The 16,779-nt window shown below is 35.6% G+C and overlaps 2 protein-coding genes across 8 annotated transcripts in view; both read left to right on the top strand.

Annotated features, from left to right (window-relative positions):
- Nucleotides 1-5,181: 5,181 nt before the first annotated feature.
- Nucleotides 5,182-6,851, top strand: LOC129872459 (protein pxr1-like). The gene is made up of 2 exons (XM_055947445.1): nucleotides 5,182-5,639; nucleotides 6,656-6,851. The coding sequence occupies exons 1-2, from the start codon at nucleotides 5,182-5,184 to the stop codon at nucleotides 6,849-6,851; spliced, it is 654 nt and encodes a 217-aa protein (XP_055803420.1).
- Nucleotides 6,852-10,722: 3,871 nt separating this feature from the next.
- LOC129874525 (protein ROOT HAIR DEFECTIVE 3 homolog 2-like) overlaps nucleotides 10,723-16,779 on the top strand; it is a 35,632-nt gene continuing 29,575 nt past the window's right edge. For all 7 annotated transcript variants that reach the window (XM_055949815.1, XM_055949816.1, XM_055949817.1 and 4 more), the window contains exons 1-3: nucleotides 10,723-11,023; nucleotides 11,816-11,882; nucleotides 12,019-12,121. In XM_055949815.1, the coding sequence (XP_055805790.1) occupies nucleotides 10,873-11,023; nucleotides 11,816-11,882; nucleotides 12,019-12,121 (321 nt within the window). In that variant the 5' untranslated portion in view covers nucleotides 10,723-10,872. The remainder of the gene's footprint in view (nucleotides 11,024-11,815; nucleotides 11,883-12,018; nucleotides 12,122-16,779) is intronic.

Below are 16,779 nucleotides of genomic sequence, written 5' to 3'. Positions count from 1 at the left end.
CTAGACCTTCACAGACGAAATCTCCCTTGACCTCAACTTGTGGACCTCCCTATCAAGAATAGCTACATGCTCCTCCTCATAAGATAAATTCTCATCAAGCAAGATCGAATCCCAGCGAATAATATAGTTTCCATCATCATGATATTTCTTTTAGCATAGACACATGAAATACTGGGTGTACTCCAAATAAACCCGGAGGTAAAGCCAATTCATAGGCCACCTCTCCAACCCGCTTAAGGACTTCAAACTGCCCAATATACCTCGGACTGATCTTACCTCGCTTACCAAATCTCACCACACCCTTCATGGGTGAAACCTTCAACAACACTTGCTCTCCCTCCATAAACTCCATATCCCTAACCTTTCAATCTGCATATTCCTTCTACCTGCTCTGAGCTGCTAGAAGTTTCTCTTGAATAAATTTCACCTTTTCTAGTGATTCCCTCAAAAGATTAGTTCCCTAAGGTCTCACCTCAAACGCATCAAACCAACCAATAGGAGACCTACATCTTCTCACATACAACACCTCAATGGAGCCATATCAATACTCGACTGATAGCTATTATTATACGAGAACTCTTCCAGGGGTAGGAACTGATCCCAATGACCACCAAAATCTATCACGCATGCACAAAGCATATCCTCTAGCACTTGAATTATTCTCTCAGACTGCCCATCGGTCTGACGGTGAAATGCAGTACTAAGATCCAATCTAGTACCTAACTCAGCATGCAAGGTCCTCCAAAATTTAGAAGTAAATTGCGTACCTCTATCTGATATGATATATAGAGTTTGGCTAACTTCTCAACATCATAAGTCACCTTGTTCAGCTGCTTGTAGTCTATACACATACGAAGGCTAACATCCTTCTTCTTCACAAATAAAACTAGAGCACCCCAAGGAGAGGCACTTGGTCTAATAAAATCTTTACCCAACAACTCCTGAAGTTGGGTCTTCAACTCAGCCGAGGCCATTCTATAAGGTGGAATGGAAATAGGGCAAGTGTCGAGCTCTAGGTCGATACAAAAATCTATATCCCTATCAGGTGGCATACCAGGTCAGTCTGCGGGGAAAACATCCATAAACTCATGCACTATCAAAATAGAATCAATCGATGGCACTTCAGAACTATCATCCCTGAGATGTGCTAGGAAGGCTAAATAACCCTTACTTACCAACCTCTTAGCACAAAGAAAAGATATAATCCGAACTGGGGCAGAAAGATAGTCACTCTCCCAGACCGACTGATCCATCCTAGGCTTGCCTAATGTCACAGTCTTAGCATTGCAATCTAAGATAGCAAAATTTGGAGAGAGCCAAGTCATACCCAAGATTACATCAAAGTCAATCATCTCTAGAATAATCAAATCTATATAAGTTTTGCTCCTCTCCAAAAGTCACAAGGCAAGACCTATACACTTTCTCAACTAGCACAGATTCACCGACAGGAGTAGAAACACGAATAGGCATGTCAAGTAAGTCACAATGTAAATTGAGTCCATCAGCAAATGCGAAAGATACATAAGAAAATATGGATCCAAGATCAAACAATACGAAAGCCAAGCTATCGCAGACCAGAAGAGTACCTGTGATAACAGCATCGGATGCCTCTGCCTCTGACTTGGGAAAGCATAACAATGGGCTTTGTCGCCCGTCTGACCATTTCCCTTGCCGAACTGTTCTCCAGCAGTTCCAACCTGCCCTCCACCCCAGCCGAATTAGCGAACACCTCGACCTTAGCCACTACGTCCTCCAGAATGACGGCCCCTACCATATTCGTCGCCTCTACCTCTAACTGTTAGGGTTTTATAACCCTGATCATGCCAAGTCTGACTCTGCCTTGGACAATATTTTATGATATGTCCAGGCTCACCACATCCGTAACAAGTCTTAGGGTCAAGAGTGGGTCTTTGTAAAGATGAAAAAGACTGAAGATAACCCCTAAAATTAGAAAAGGGCTCACTAGTATTTAATCGACCTCCATCTAAAATCTGCAATGAAGACTAAATAGGACGGGTCGAATAATCTCCAGAACTCTGTCCTCTAGAGTAAGAACTATTAAAATCACCTTCTTTACAAAACTTCTTGAATGTTGTCTCTTTAGCAAAGTTATCTGGCTTCACTTCCTCTGTCTCTATCACAAAATCAACCACTTTTTGAAAAGATTTTGCTGAAGCAGCAACCTGTAAAGCTGGAATCCATAAATCTGACCTCAATCCCTTCACAAAGCGGTGAATCCGCTCTTCTAGGCTGAAGAAACGTTGAGTAGCATATCTGGATAAGGCACGAAACTTGGCCTCATAAGTGACAACAGACATCCTCCCCTACTTTATATAAAGGAACTCATCTCTCCTCCTATCCCTCAAGGTCTGGTGAATATACTTCTCCATGAAATAGTCAGAAAAGGTTGCTCAGGTCATAAGTGGTGCCTCTGCTGCTCGGCACTCAACATGAGACCGCCACCATATTTTGGCGTCCCCCTGAAACTGATATGTTACAAACTCAAAACCAAATCACTCTACTATATCCATCTTATGAAGCAGCTCATGAAAATCAACAAGAAAATCATAAGCATCCTCAAATTCAGTAACCCTGAAGACTGGGGGTTTCAACTTCAAGAACTTAACAAAGAGATCATGCTGGTCACTAGTCATTACCGTACCTGTAGTCAATCGAGGAAACATACTTGTTCCCAAGGACGCAGTTATGCGGGGAGACACAACATCTGCCTGTTGAATTCCTCGAATATAAGATGCTGGGGGAGCTTGTCCCTGATCAGATAACCCACTGATATAGGTGAGAACCTGGTGGATCATCTCTGGAGTAGGTTGGGGTAGTGCTTCTCTCTCATTAACCTTCTTATCCTCCACCTCAACATCCTCTCTATCTACTTCATCAGCCAGTGGAAGGGTCGCTGCTCTTTCCCTGGCTGGCCCAGTTGCCTGGACCCTATCCCTGGTGGGCTTTCTCCCACAACCTCTACCATGGCCTCTCATTGCTACTCCTTCTCTGCCTACAGCCCCAACGGCTAGCTCAAGTGCTCTTATTGCTCTAGTTCTAACCATCTGCAAAAGTAAAGAGAAGAAGGTCAGATACCAATTGGTATCACCTAGATACCAATTGGATTCAAGTAATAGCATAAAATAAAGAAGGGATGGAGTTTTCCTAAAGTCCTATAGCCTCTTGAAGAAAAGTAAAGGCGTTCCTGTACTGTTCCGCAAGACTCTACTAGACCTGTCCTTATGTGATGAGATCACTGAACCTAAAGCTCTGATACCAAGTTTCTCACGACCCAAAATAGTCCATGAATGGCACCCATATTTAACCTCCTAGGTGGTAGAATCAACTATACAAACCACAACTAATAAATATGACAATAACGCGGAAGTTCAATTAAATATGTTTTCCCAAAACCTGAAAGTCATCACATGAAGGACATTTAAATTCTAAAACTAAGTCTCAAATTATCAAACACCAAATAAATAAATAAATAACATAACATGTCTAAAAACTAAGGACACCATGGTATGACAAGAGATTTTATCGCCAGCTAGATGGATAGCTCATCCTGCAATCCGATGAACTGGAGACTGACTAGATCTGAGGTCGAGTCGAAGCCGATGGAAGACTCGCTCCACTCCACAAATAAAACAAAGAATGATACAAGTAGGGGCCAGTACAGGACAACATGTATTGAATATGTATCATCGGCCGACTCAAAATAGAAATCAATATGCATAAAGTAATAGCGGAAAATCAATAATAACACTTAACAGGTGGAAGCCAATGAACAATTACATAACTAGTCAACAATATCAAGATCACACATGAGGACTCAAGCCTCCACATCACACTCTTTTGGAAAATGAGTTATTGGAGATTGGGTAGTATTAAGTCATTTTAATTTATTTTTCTTTAATATTACTGTGCCCGAATGTGACACCCGATCAAAATATACCATATCGGAATGTGACACCCGATCCAAATATACCGTTTCGAAATATGACACCCAATCCAAATATACCGTATTAAAATATGACACCCGATCCAAATATACAGTGTCGGAACGTGACACCCGATCCAAATATAATTAATCTATAATTCTTTATGATTACATTTCACTTCATTAATAATATTTCATCAAGTCTTTTTTATTCAAGGCACTATTTTTGATAAGGCAAGTTCAAGATTATGGATTTCATGACCTCGATATTTCAGACCAATCACAATAACATATCAATCATCCAAACCACAACAATTAAATGCGTAGTAAACTTCACACATTACTCAATGAATATCAATCACTATTAAGAGTCTATCTATGATATAGAATAAAACCATAACCTACCTCAACCGAAGAACCAAAGTAAAGCAAGTTAATCCACTAATGTCTTTCCTTTCTTCAATGCCTCAGACCAATTTCAATCTATCAAATATATAATATTTATAAGTAAACTAATCTATAAACACCAATATTATATATATGTTTAACCTAGACCTAATAACTCACACAACTCTATAATCAATTCCCTAAAACTCAAGTCTAGGGTTAAGTCTTAATTCCTCCAATTTCATAACTCTAATTGTATTAATATAATATAATATAATATAATATACCTAATATTTAATTACCTATCTCAATATATCTATTATATTAATATATTATTACTATTACTCCATATCACATATGTAGTGAATGGACTAATTTGCTGCTGGATTTTTCACATTAACAACATCAATTTGTTGCTGGTAAGTGTCAAAAAAAAGTATCCATTAGTTGTAGCTTTGCTACTGGCACCAGGAAAGAAATCTCTACAAACTATAGGTGGGGCAATTGATGTGATAATTTGATGCTAGAATTGGAGTGAAATCTTACCTGAATATGACGTGCTTTTGTGCGGCTGAGGTAATTTTTCTCACTTCGTTCTTTTCTTTTCTAAATATGTACTAAAAGTGATATCCCTACTAATTATTTTAATAAATATAGAATAAGTAGTACATGGTATTAAATATATTACCACTTTAGCCCATTAATTAAATTAGTTATTTAAATTTACCTCTCAACTAAACAACCATGGTTATCGAATAGTCGAAAATACTCAATAAGCACACAATCCCAAAGAGAAGCAGCAGTAGCAAGAAACATCTACTAATAAATTAAATTTGTTGGATGATTCCACAATGGTAGATGGTGAGGCAGCCTCAAGTCCTAGGCAATCAGATAAGGGTTCTGAGGCTCAACAACAATCAACAATAGATAAAGATTATTGTTCTTCGAAGAAGTCAAAGAAGAAGTCGAAGAAGAAGTCTTCGAAGAAGTCGAAGAAGAAGTCTTCGAAGAAGTCGAAGAAGAAGTCTTCGAAGAAGTCAAAGAAGAAGTCTTCGAAGAAGTCGAAGAAGAAGTCGAAGAAGAAGAAGTCGAAGAAGAAGTCGAAGAAGAAGAAGTCGAAGAAGAAGTCGAAGAAGAAGAAGTCGAAGAAGAAAAAGTCGAAGTCGAAGAAGAAGAAGTCGAAGTCGAAGAAGAAGAAGTCGAAGAAGTCGAAGTCGAAGAAGTCGAAGTTGAAGAAGTCGAAGAAGTCGAAGAAGAAGAAGAAGAAGTCGAAGTCGAAGAAGTCGAAGTCGAAGAAGAAGAAGTCGAAGTCAAAGAAGAAGAAGTCGAAGAAGAAGAAGAAGAAGAAGAAGAAGAAGAAGTCGAAGAAGAAGAAGAAGAAGTCGAAGTCGAAGAAGAAGAAGAAGAAGAAGAAGAAGTCGAAGTCGAAGAAGAAGTCGAAGTCGAAGAAGAAGTCGAAGTCAAAGTCGAAGAAGAAGAAGAAGAAGAAGAAGTCAAAGTCGAAGTCGAAGTCGAAGAAGTCGAAGAAGAAGTCGAAGTCAAAGTCGAAGAAGTCGAAGAAGTCAAAGAAGAAGAAGAAGTCGAAGAAGAAGAAGAAGAAGAAGAAGTCGAAGAAGAAGAAGAAGAAGTCGAAGAAGAAGAAGAAGAAGTCGAAGTCGAAGAAGAAGAAGAAGAAGAAGAAGAAGAAGAAGAAGTCGAAGAAGTCGAAGAAGTCGAAGAAGTCGAAGTCGAAGAAGAAGTCGAAGAAGTCGAAGAAGAAGTCGAAGAAGAAGTCGAAGAAGAAGTCGAAGAAGAAGTCGAAGAAGAAGTCGAAGAAGAAGTCGAAGAAGAAGAAGTCGAAGTAGAAGAAGAAGAAGATGATGTTGTGTTGGCTGAAAGAAGAATAATTTTTTTTCATGATATCAATGTCCTTTCTGCCTCTACTATTGATTTCTTTCCTAACAATCCTTCAATAGAAGTCGTTGTTATGACAATTAAATTTTCAGATTATGGCTTGTAGATAGTGCTGGATAATTATCCCTGTGATTTAAAAGGTGATATTGTTGTTAGATCAGGTATGAGGAAACCTTTCAAATATTTAAGAAAGATGCTTGTGGAAAAATATTTAGAAAAACATTTTCGATCTAGTATATTTGGGAAGTTTTTGAACATAGATGAGGGAGTAGTTCCACATTTTCAAATGATCTTGACATATCAACTTCTTCGACGAAAGATAATTAGTGATGAACAAAAAGTTATTTGGATAAATTATTGTAGTATGCCAGTTTATTTCGGCATGAAAGAATTTGCAATAATGATAGGCTTAAACTGTCATTATACTCTTAGCGTTGTTGCTAGGTTGGAGAAGGTATCCAAAAGTTCTAAATTTGTCGAGAAGCGTAAGAAACTGCTTAAGTTAACTGAAAAAGGCTTCAGAGAGGGATTTGATTGTCCTTCTAAACTCCGAAGAGGTTTCAAAAAATTACAGCACCTGCTATTGTATGTTTATTTCGATGCATTAGTTGCTGCAATTATTTCATAAAACTATTGCAGCAAGTACAACAATTGTTGTGCCTGCTGAAATAACTTAATAAAATAGCTACAGCAGATGTAGTAACTATTGTTGTGTGTTTATGTTGCTGCATTAGTTGCTGCAATTATTTTATGAAACTATTGCAGTAAGTACAACAATTGTTGTGCTTGCTGCAATAATTTCATGAAATAGTTGCAGTAGATACAACAACTGTTGTTGTGTGTTTATGTTGCTGCATTAGTTGTTGCATCTTCTATACATAGATTGGTTAAAATATTGCAGCAGATGTTGAACATGTGGCAATAATTCTACTTATTAACTGATTTTATATTCATGATTGCAGCATGTAGATGAGATATTATGCCTTATGCGAATAAGACATATAGAATATCCCATACATTATGACCCGACAGACATAATTCTGAACCTCAATTTCTATAATTCTTTCAAAGATCTCTATACTCAGTTGTCGGATGCTAGCATGCAAAAGGGTGCTGTTTCATTGAAGGATCGTGTTGATACACATGTGTTTAGTGAGTTTTACATGACATTTTTTAAAGGAACCGAATCCTTTCCTGGCGGTGTCCCATGGATCGATGCGAAAAAAATTATACTGTGATGAATCTAGAGAAAAAACATTTCGTCGCTCTCGACTTTGTAATCACGAAGGAGTGATAAATGTTTATGATTACAACCTTCCATATTTTGTGGAAGATGAGTTCATCCTATTCATGATGCCGCTAATGGAGTTATTTCCTAGATACTTGAAGCAGTCCAAAATATTCACACACTTGTCTACAAATATACTCAATAAAGAATGGAAGTATGACAGAAAAAAAGAATCTCCACATAAATGAAAGTAGGTCGGCTTGTGGTTCATACTCATTGGCTTATATCGAGCACTTGATTACTCGCACTCCTATGACCTTTATGTGTGATAATATTATTAACCGAATAAGATGAAAATGAGCAGTGAGTGTGTTTGAAAAAGAATTGACACCGTAGTTGAGTTGCTAAAAATGACATGGCTTGTATGTATGTTTTTAGGTTGAAAGACAAACAATATTTTTCTTTTATATTTTTTTAAATGACTGCTTGATGTTGAACCATTATTTTATTGTAAGTAATGTTTGTGTTGAATCCTTGTTGATAAAAATTGATGTAGATTTTTTGTTGTTGAAAATTGATATGAATTTTATGTTTATTTTGAATTATTGTCTGCTTCTATAACTGCTTTACATGTTGAGAAATATTTCAGCAAGTAAGCAAATTACTTCAGCAGCTACTTCACTAGCTGAGAAAAATCTCAACTAGTAAGCAATCTGCTTCAGCAACTGTTTTACTTGTTGAGAAAAAATTAAAAAGTAAAGCAGACTGCCGCAACAATTTTTTCACTTGCTATGAAAAATCTTAGCAAATATATAGTCTATTTTAGCAACTTCTACCATTGCTTTAAAAAATATTAGCAAGTAAGATCTCTGATTTAACAATTATTGTAATTGTTGAGACAACTCATCAGCAAGTAGTTGTTTGATTCAGCGACTGATGCATTTGCTGAGAGAGTTTTTAGCAGATTACTAAATAATTTGAATGTTAATTAACTATATCTATCATACTAAGTGATAAATAAAGTGATTTTGATGTATTAGAGTACTCAGACTTGAGTTTGGTGGTGATTTTGAACCATTACATAGTAATTTATTCATAACAGACGATAAATTGAATAATTGAACACGTAATCAATCTTAATTGAGTAATTTAGTTGTTATTTGATTATGTCAATCATATTCAATGATAAATAAAGTAATTTTTATGTATTATAGTATTTAGACCTGAGTTTAGTGATGATCTTATACATAAGAATGATAGCAATTATCTTAGTTGCTACAAACAAATTCAATAACTTGCTGAGATAAATCTCAGCAAGTCCAATAGTTGCTGAGTTATACTGTCTACTAGCTAAGAATCTGTCCAGCAAGTACAACAGTTGCTGATTCATACTGCGACTTGCTGGGACAATTCAGCAGCAAGTAGTTGTTTGATTCAGCGACTGATGGACTTGTTGAGAGAGTTTTTAGCAAATTACTAAATAATTTGAATGTTAATTAACTATATCAATCATATTAAGTGATAAATAAAGTGATTTTGATGTATTATAGTACATAGACTTGAGTTTGGTGGTGATTTTATACTATTACATAATAATTTATTCGTAAGAGACGATGAATTGAGTAATTGAACACATAATTAAACTTAAATAAGTAATTTGGTTGTCAATTGATTATGTCAATCATATTCAATGATAAATAAAGTGATTTTTATGTATTATAGTACTTAGACTTGAGTTTAGTGATAATTTTATACAATTACATAGTAATTTATTCGTGACAGATGATAAATTGAGTAATTGAACACGTAATCAACATTAATTGAGTAATTTAATTGTTAATTGATTATGTCAATCATATTCAATGATAAATAAAGTGGTTTATATATATATATATATATATATATATATATATATACATACACACTTAGACTTGAGTTTGGTGGTGATTTTGTACAATTACATAGTAATTTGTTCGTAATAGACGATGAATCAAGTAATTACACGCATAGTCAACCTTAATTGAATAATTTGAATGTTAATTGACTATATCAATCATAATAAGTGATAAATAAAGTGATTTTTATGTATTACAGTACTTAGACTTGAGTTTAGTGATGATCTTATACATAAGAATGATATTAGTTCAGTAACTTCAGTAACTTTCTAAGATTTGTCTCAGCAAGTCCAACAGTTGCTGAGTCATACTGTCTACTTGCTAAGAATTTGTCCAGCAAGTACAACAGTTGCTGGATCATACTGCCTAACTTGTTGAAATTTGTCTCATCAAGTACAGAAGTTGTTGAATCGTACTGCGACTTGCTAAGACAATTCATCAACAAGTAGTTGTTTGATTCAGCGACAACTGCACTTGTTAAGTTAGCTTTTAGCAAATTACTAGATAATTTAATTGTTAATTGATTATGCTACATTTGATTCATTTGTTGATGAAGAGTTGCTGAAACATATTCAACAGTTGCTGAAACAAATTCAGCAGTAATCAAAAAAAACCAAATGAGCAATAGACACAAAACAACAACATCTACTTACCAAAATGGTCGAAAATCACCTCTCAAACAATGCTCAATGCCACACCAACATAATTTAGTTTCAAATTGAAGAAATTTTAAAATAATTTTCAAATTAAAAAAGAAGAGAAAAAGAAGAAAAAAGGTGCTCTGCTCTCTCTTCTTTCAAGCACAATAATACCCAATAATACGCGCAAAATTGGAAGAGCTAGGGCTGCGTAGAAGAAGAAGAAGAAGAACAAAAATGCGTGAAATTGGAATAAAGCTGCGCCTTTTTTTAGTTAGAGTTTTATGGAAATGGGTTAAAGTGTAAAAAAAATTTGAGGACTTATTAAAAAAGGGTCAAAGCTCATTAATTACTAACCATAAAATTGTCACCAACTCTCAATATTTAAAACTCTTGTCACTCTTTTTAAATTTCAGCACATTTTTGTCAACCTTAATTAACTCTCCCGGGACAACAGTGATTCAGCGAAACTGTTTGATACCATCAGAATATATTATATATTCTCATTGTATCAAATGCGTGAGATAGTTAAAAACAAGGGATATGAAAGTAATTGGATATTCATTGATAAATAGTTATTTTTGATATAATAATAATTATCCTTTTTAAAAAAAAATGGATACCAATGTCATAATATTAAAAAAATTATTATTTGAATATGATTAAGAATAGGAATGGGAAATAAATGAATAAAAGATTACCTAAAACCAAGGTTACGTAATACTTGTCTCTGGAACAAACGAGAAAAGGAAGGAAAAAAAGTAAGAAAAGCTTGAGTGTATATATGTTGTTACCTTGTCTAGTAGGACGACTCTGCTCACAAGCAATCTTGAGAGAATATAGCTAATTCATAGTTGCTTCTAACTTGGAAGAATAATAAAAGTTTCCATGGGTGTGGAGGACTGTTGCTCAACGCAACTCATAGATGGTAACGGAGAATTCAACTTCAAAGGTCTCGAGAATTTCGTTAGCTCTGTCAAACTTGCCCGCTGTGGTCTCTCTTATGCTGTTGTTGCTATTATGGGACCACAGAGCAGTGGTATGCCTTATTTCTTCTCAATTGCTCATACATTTTGATGAACTTGAAACAAAAAGGGGATGTTATTAGAATCAATTTTGCGAAACCCGATATTCCATTTCGAATACGGTTTTTAGTTAAATCAGTACTTAATCACAAATAAAGCATTCCAATATTGCTATCTTATGCTACCTGTGTATACTCTTGTTGCTCTTTACGGGACCCTTGAACATTGCATGCTCTTTTATTCTCTATTGTTTGTTCTGAATGATGATTGATGCACTGCTTCTAAAATTTTTGATGAACTGAAAAAAGGGGATGTTTTTATTAAATTTGGTGTTATTTTCGCTGTGAAGGTGCGAGATGAAACCTTTCATCCCCTTTCGAAATATGGATTTACTTCAATCAACTATGTCTTGATCCCCAACAAAGTTGGCCTCAGCTATATGGATAGTTTCTATTCATTCTACTCACATATGTTTTGCTTGCAAATTCAGAAGGAGATGTTTTATCAAATAAGCATTTATTTTGTTTTGAAGGCTCTTCTTGCTATCGAAATGAAACCTCCACCATCTTTCAGATTTGGTCTACACCTTCGAAATATTCTGCTCTATTCAGGCACAACTCATTGTGATACTACTTTGCTTTTACTACTGTTTAATGAGAATTTAATGGATAAGCCTTGTGGGTATCTCTATATTCTTCATTCTGTTTTGTCATTTCATTGTGATATTTTTCTTTTCTATTTTGTTTGTAAGATTCTGTGCATGCTTAGTTCTAATTGTGCTAATCGTAATGCATTTTTTTCCACAGGGAAAAGTACCTTGTTAAATCATTTATTCTATACCAATTTCAGGGAGATGGATGCTTTTAGAGGAAGGTAGGGCTCCCTCCCTCTCTCTTTGGCGCTTTGTGCATACAAGAACTTGAACAACAAAATACATCTTCCAAATAAGGAAATATAGTCAATTCAACTTTCACATTCTAAAATTAATGTATTTTGAAATTCATTTCAGGAATCAAACAACCAAGGGAATTTGGATTGCAAATGCTGTCGGCATTGAACCATTGACCATTGTCATGGATTTGGAGGGTACTGATGGAAGTGAGAGGGGTGAGGTAATAAGAATTTTGTTATCTTTTTTAAGCATGTTACAATAACCTGATACAATGTTTTGAATCATTAAATGCCACAAACCATATAGTAACAACACCATAGCTTTAGGTCACTTGGTACAATACTGTGCTGCTGTGCATATTCTTGTAAACAAAAGTAACGACATGTCCTGAACGTGTCAAACTGAGACAATTTGCACTATGTTGTTGAACAAAGTAAAATTAAAAGAATATTCTCGGACAATACATATTTTCTTGAATTATGTTATTGGTGAATAAGCCTATTGCTGGATGGAGAGGTTGTTAGAAGTAATTCTTAACAGTCAATCTGCATATATAATCAGTTTAAAGTTCCTTCTGAACTTCATCCCAAGAGAAAAAAAAGCTGTTGAAATGATGTGGAATTCTTCGTGCTGATCAAAATATAAATATGTATAATTCTATTTATTCCATTTATTCTAGGCTTAATTTACTACATGGATATAGAGTTTTGTATAAAGCTCTTGTAATTCAGGCCATCATTTAACCTGCCTTGCCTCTTTTTCCCACCAACCTGAAGGACGACGGTGTTTCACTGATTGCAATTTATTTTCTTCTCTCATTTAACTTCATTTGGGTAGAGTGTGATCTTTTCTTATTTGGTAAGAGTATCCTTAACTTTTTTCTACTTGAAGTGAGATTTGTGTGGTGTGCTGATCTTGACATCACTGGGAGATATTTTTTCTTCCTGTTTGGTTAACACCTGTATAGTTTAATTAGTTTCAAATAAACTATTTTCCCATTAAGACCTTTTCGGACTCTTCAAGCATGTTAATAAGGCATCCTGGTCTATGTAGTTCCATATCTACAAAAAATGCTCAAGAAAATGCCAGCCAAGTTATACTTGTTTTCTGGGCTAAAGAAAGAGATCAGTGAAGATGGGGACTTCATATCGTTTATGAGTATGGGGTTCTGTTAGCCTTCTCATGAAATTTTGGTTCTCTTCACCAGGATTTTAAAATGTACAAGTAATTGTCTGCCTACTATGAGAAAATAAGACAAGGAAGAGGGAACAGAGAGAAACACAGCTTGATTATATTCTGAAGCTACTGGGAATTTAAATAGTAAAGGTACATGTTCTAAACTAGGAAGAGGAGTAAATAAGTACTTACAGGAGAACAATCAACCTAATTTACTGCAGTTGGCAAACACTAAAATTACAATATTCTTGATATTTCACCTCAAGCTGGTACATACTATTTGTATGTACATACAAATTTGTATGAGACCCTTCCTTTTACCTATATTTTTTTAGTTGTCAAAAGACAAACTGATTTACTATAAAATTAATTTTATTGTAAAACACAAATCAATAGCAACTTTTTTATGACCTTTATTTGTGTCCACATATCTCAAAAGGAGGTTAGAGCTCCAATTCCAAATTACTAGATTGATGCCGGAGAAGCGCCTATTATATGCTTGAAACTGTTTTTTTTTACACAAAAGTCTGTATGATTTGACATAATATAGGCTCTGATACCAATTATTTGAAACCAAAGCACTGTAAGATGAAAACCATCATCTTCCCAAGATCCACCATGTCAAATCATCAAGAACGTACAACTAGATGCGGAAGCATATCTGAAACCATGAGAACGGCTAAGATCCTTGCATCTTGCGGTTGTTGGTCTTCCAAACCTAGACATAAGTTGTTCATATATTTTTGACGACAGGAAATCATAGAAGAAACTCTGCATCTGGTTTGAGGACCATAACGCTTTATTTATATAGCTTTTGCCAATAACCAAAATTAAATTCTCCAAAAAGAACATATCAATTCTCAGGCTAATAAACAGGGGTCTGTAAACTTAAAGCGCAACCAGTATTCAATTAACGAGATACCAAAACAACAATCTTGAATTGAAATAGGTCTCCTTATCAACTAACACTTCTTAACATATTAACAAAAGTAAGAACAAGTTGCACTCAAATATCTTTAACCAAAAATTAGCAAACAGAATACTATATTGAGTACAAAATCTTAATCATGCCAAATATTAGAATAATAATAGTAATAATAATAATAATAATAATAATAATAATAATAATTAAAAAAAATAAAATAGATGTAACTATTGTGCCCCTTTCTGCCAGCCATATACATAGAGGACGAAACACTTCCTCCACATCTCAATGCCGCAACAACAGCGAAACAAACCCCTCCTTGTACCTATATTTTTTAGTTGTCAAAAGACAAACTGAGGACATTGTTGTACGAGGTAGAGTGCTGGCCAGTTAAGAACTCTCATGTTTAGAAGATGCATGTTGCGGAAATGAAGATGTTGAGAAGTATGTGTGGACATATTAGGAGCGATAAGATTAGGAATGAGTTTATCCGAGATTAGGTAGGAGTGGCCTCTGTGGCGGACAAGATTAGAGAAGCATGATTACGTTAGTTTGGACTTGTGAAGTGGAGGTGCACACATGCCACAATGAGGAGGTGCGAGAGGTTGGATGTAGTAGGCATAAGAAGAGGTAGATGTAGGCCGAAAAAACATTGGGAGAGAGGTGATTAAACAAGATATGACGCGACTTTAGATTATCGAGGACATGACTTTAGATAGGAGAGTATGGAGGTCGCGCATCAGGGTAGAAGATTAGTAGGCAGTGGAATGTTGTGTTGCTTGTTCTCGTTGTACTAGCCGTATTCTTGATATCTATCCACATCTGCTTACTAGGTTTCAACTACTGCACCATTTTGTTGTTCGTATTCTTTCTTTTAGGCTTTATAATTCCTCTCTTGTTAGTTGTTATGTTTTCATCACTTATTTCTTCTTCTTTATATCTGAAATTGCTGCACTTAAGCCGAAAATCTTTCGAAAACAGCCTTTCTACCTCCACGAGGTAGTGGTAAGGTCTGCGTACACTCTATCCTCCCCAACCATCACTTGTGGAATTTCACTGGATATGTTGTTGTCAAAAGACAAACTGATTTACTATAAAATTAATTTTAATATCAAACACAAAACAATAGTAGGTTTTTATGACCTTTATTTGTGCCCACATATCTCAAATGGAGGTCAGAGCTCCGATCCAAATTACTAGATTGACGCTGGAGAAGCACCTACCATATGCTTGAAACTCTTTTTTAAACCCACAAAAGTCTGAATGATTTGACATAATATAGGCTCTGATACCAATTATTTGGAACCAAAACACTTTATGACGAAAACCATCATCTTTCCCAAGATCTACCATGTCAAATCATCAAGAGCGTAAAACTAGATGCGGAAGCATACCTAAATTCATGAAAATGGCTGAAATTCTTGTGTCTTGCGGTTGTTGGACTTCTAAACGTAGACGTAAGTTGTTCATATTTTTTTGATGATAGGAAATCATTAAAGAAGCTCTACATCTGGTTTGAGGACCATTACGCTATATTATAATGACACAAGTTTTGTATTTGTAGTTTAGCCCATCATTAAACTAGAAATAACAACCTGGTAGCTACACATGAGACACCATACTTTAGGAGGTGTCTTATAGACCCATTAACTTTAAAACCTTGGTAGATCATTTTTAATTTTGGTCAATCTTCTTAACCATAGCAACCAACATACAATTATTCTTCTAACAATGTCCATGGTGGACTAGTTAAGTTAGACAACTATGCTGACTATGGTATAGTAGAATGAGTGCTATCAGACATGCTAGAACATATGTCCTGATACCTCAGCATTTTCATCTTTTCTGAATTTTGGAGATGGTGTCCCAGATGTGGGATGGAGTGTCTGTAAATGCACTGACAGACATGTGATCACCATTTTCCTACTAGCCACTTTTTTATTTTGTTTTGTGTGTGTGCAGCATTGTGGGGGTGGGGGTGGGAGGCTACAGGCTTAACACATGGTATGAGTTCTCTACAACAATGCTAGTTTGTGTTTTACCAGCAGGGCAAGACGCCAACTGGGTTTGGGGGTGGTGGGTGTGCGAACAGGGTCAAAACTCCAAGTATAACTTAACTAAGCATGGATAAGACACCTTAGTCTTGATCTACAATCTTTTCAACTCCTCATTTGGGGATTTGAAACTTTATGATTTTAGTGGTACGGACTTAGACTTCGACTAAGCACTCTGTGCGACACTTGACAACTCGCTCACGAATCTTTCAAGATCTTGCAAGCTCAAGTAAGCTCTTTTGACTCTAGATCGCTAAGGAAATGCTAGATTGAAGAAAGACACAAGGAAACTACTTAAGAAGGTTTTTGTATTGCTCAAGACTTGGGAGATTTGCTTGATGGTTTATGAATGAATGCCCCTCCTATTTATACTACTCACTACGGGCTAATATGCAAATAGTAATTGCTATACAAGTCCCTACATATTTAGAAATAAATCCCTCTTTCTAGAATTCTCTACAAGCCTAGCGTATTCTAAGGCCTTCCAAGAACTCTTCTTGGATATTCTAGAGTCTTCTCAAAACCTCTCCATAACTCTAGAATCGTCCCACTAAGTATAGCATACTTATGCTTTTTATATGGCCAATTTTATGCCTAAGTGGTAGGATGAAGTGGCCGGTCATGTAGAGAGCAAAGTAAAACCCAAGCAGAAGAAGATAATCATGATGTTGGAAATCTGTTGAGGAGTGTGTCACAAATTTTACAGTGATCAATATCACTGAT

The sequence above is a fragment of the Solanum dulcamara genome, chromosome 11 (genome assembly GCF_947179165.1).
Source record: "Solanum dulcamara chromosome 11, daSolDulc1.2, whole genome shotgun sequence".
NCBI lineage: Eukaryota > Viridiplantae > Streptophyta > Magnoliopsida > Solanales > Solanaceae > Solanum > Solanum dulcamara.
This window is presented reverse-complemented; position numbering and strand designations above follow the sequence as displayed.

Coding starts and splice junctions, on each gene's coding strand:
- LOC129872459 (XM_055947445.1), top strand. CDS start 5,182: ATGGTAGATGGTGAGGCAGCCTCAAGTCCTAGGCAATCAGATAAGGGT. Junction 5,640..6,655: donor TCGAAGAAGAAGAAGTCGAA/GTCAAAGAAGAA, acceptor TTATACTCTTAG/CGTTGTTGCTAGGTTGGAGA.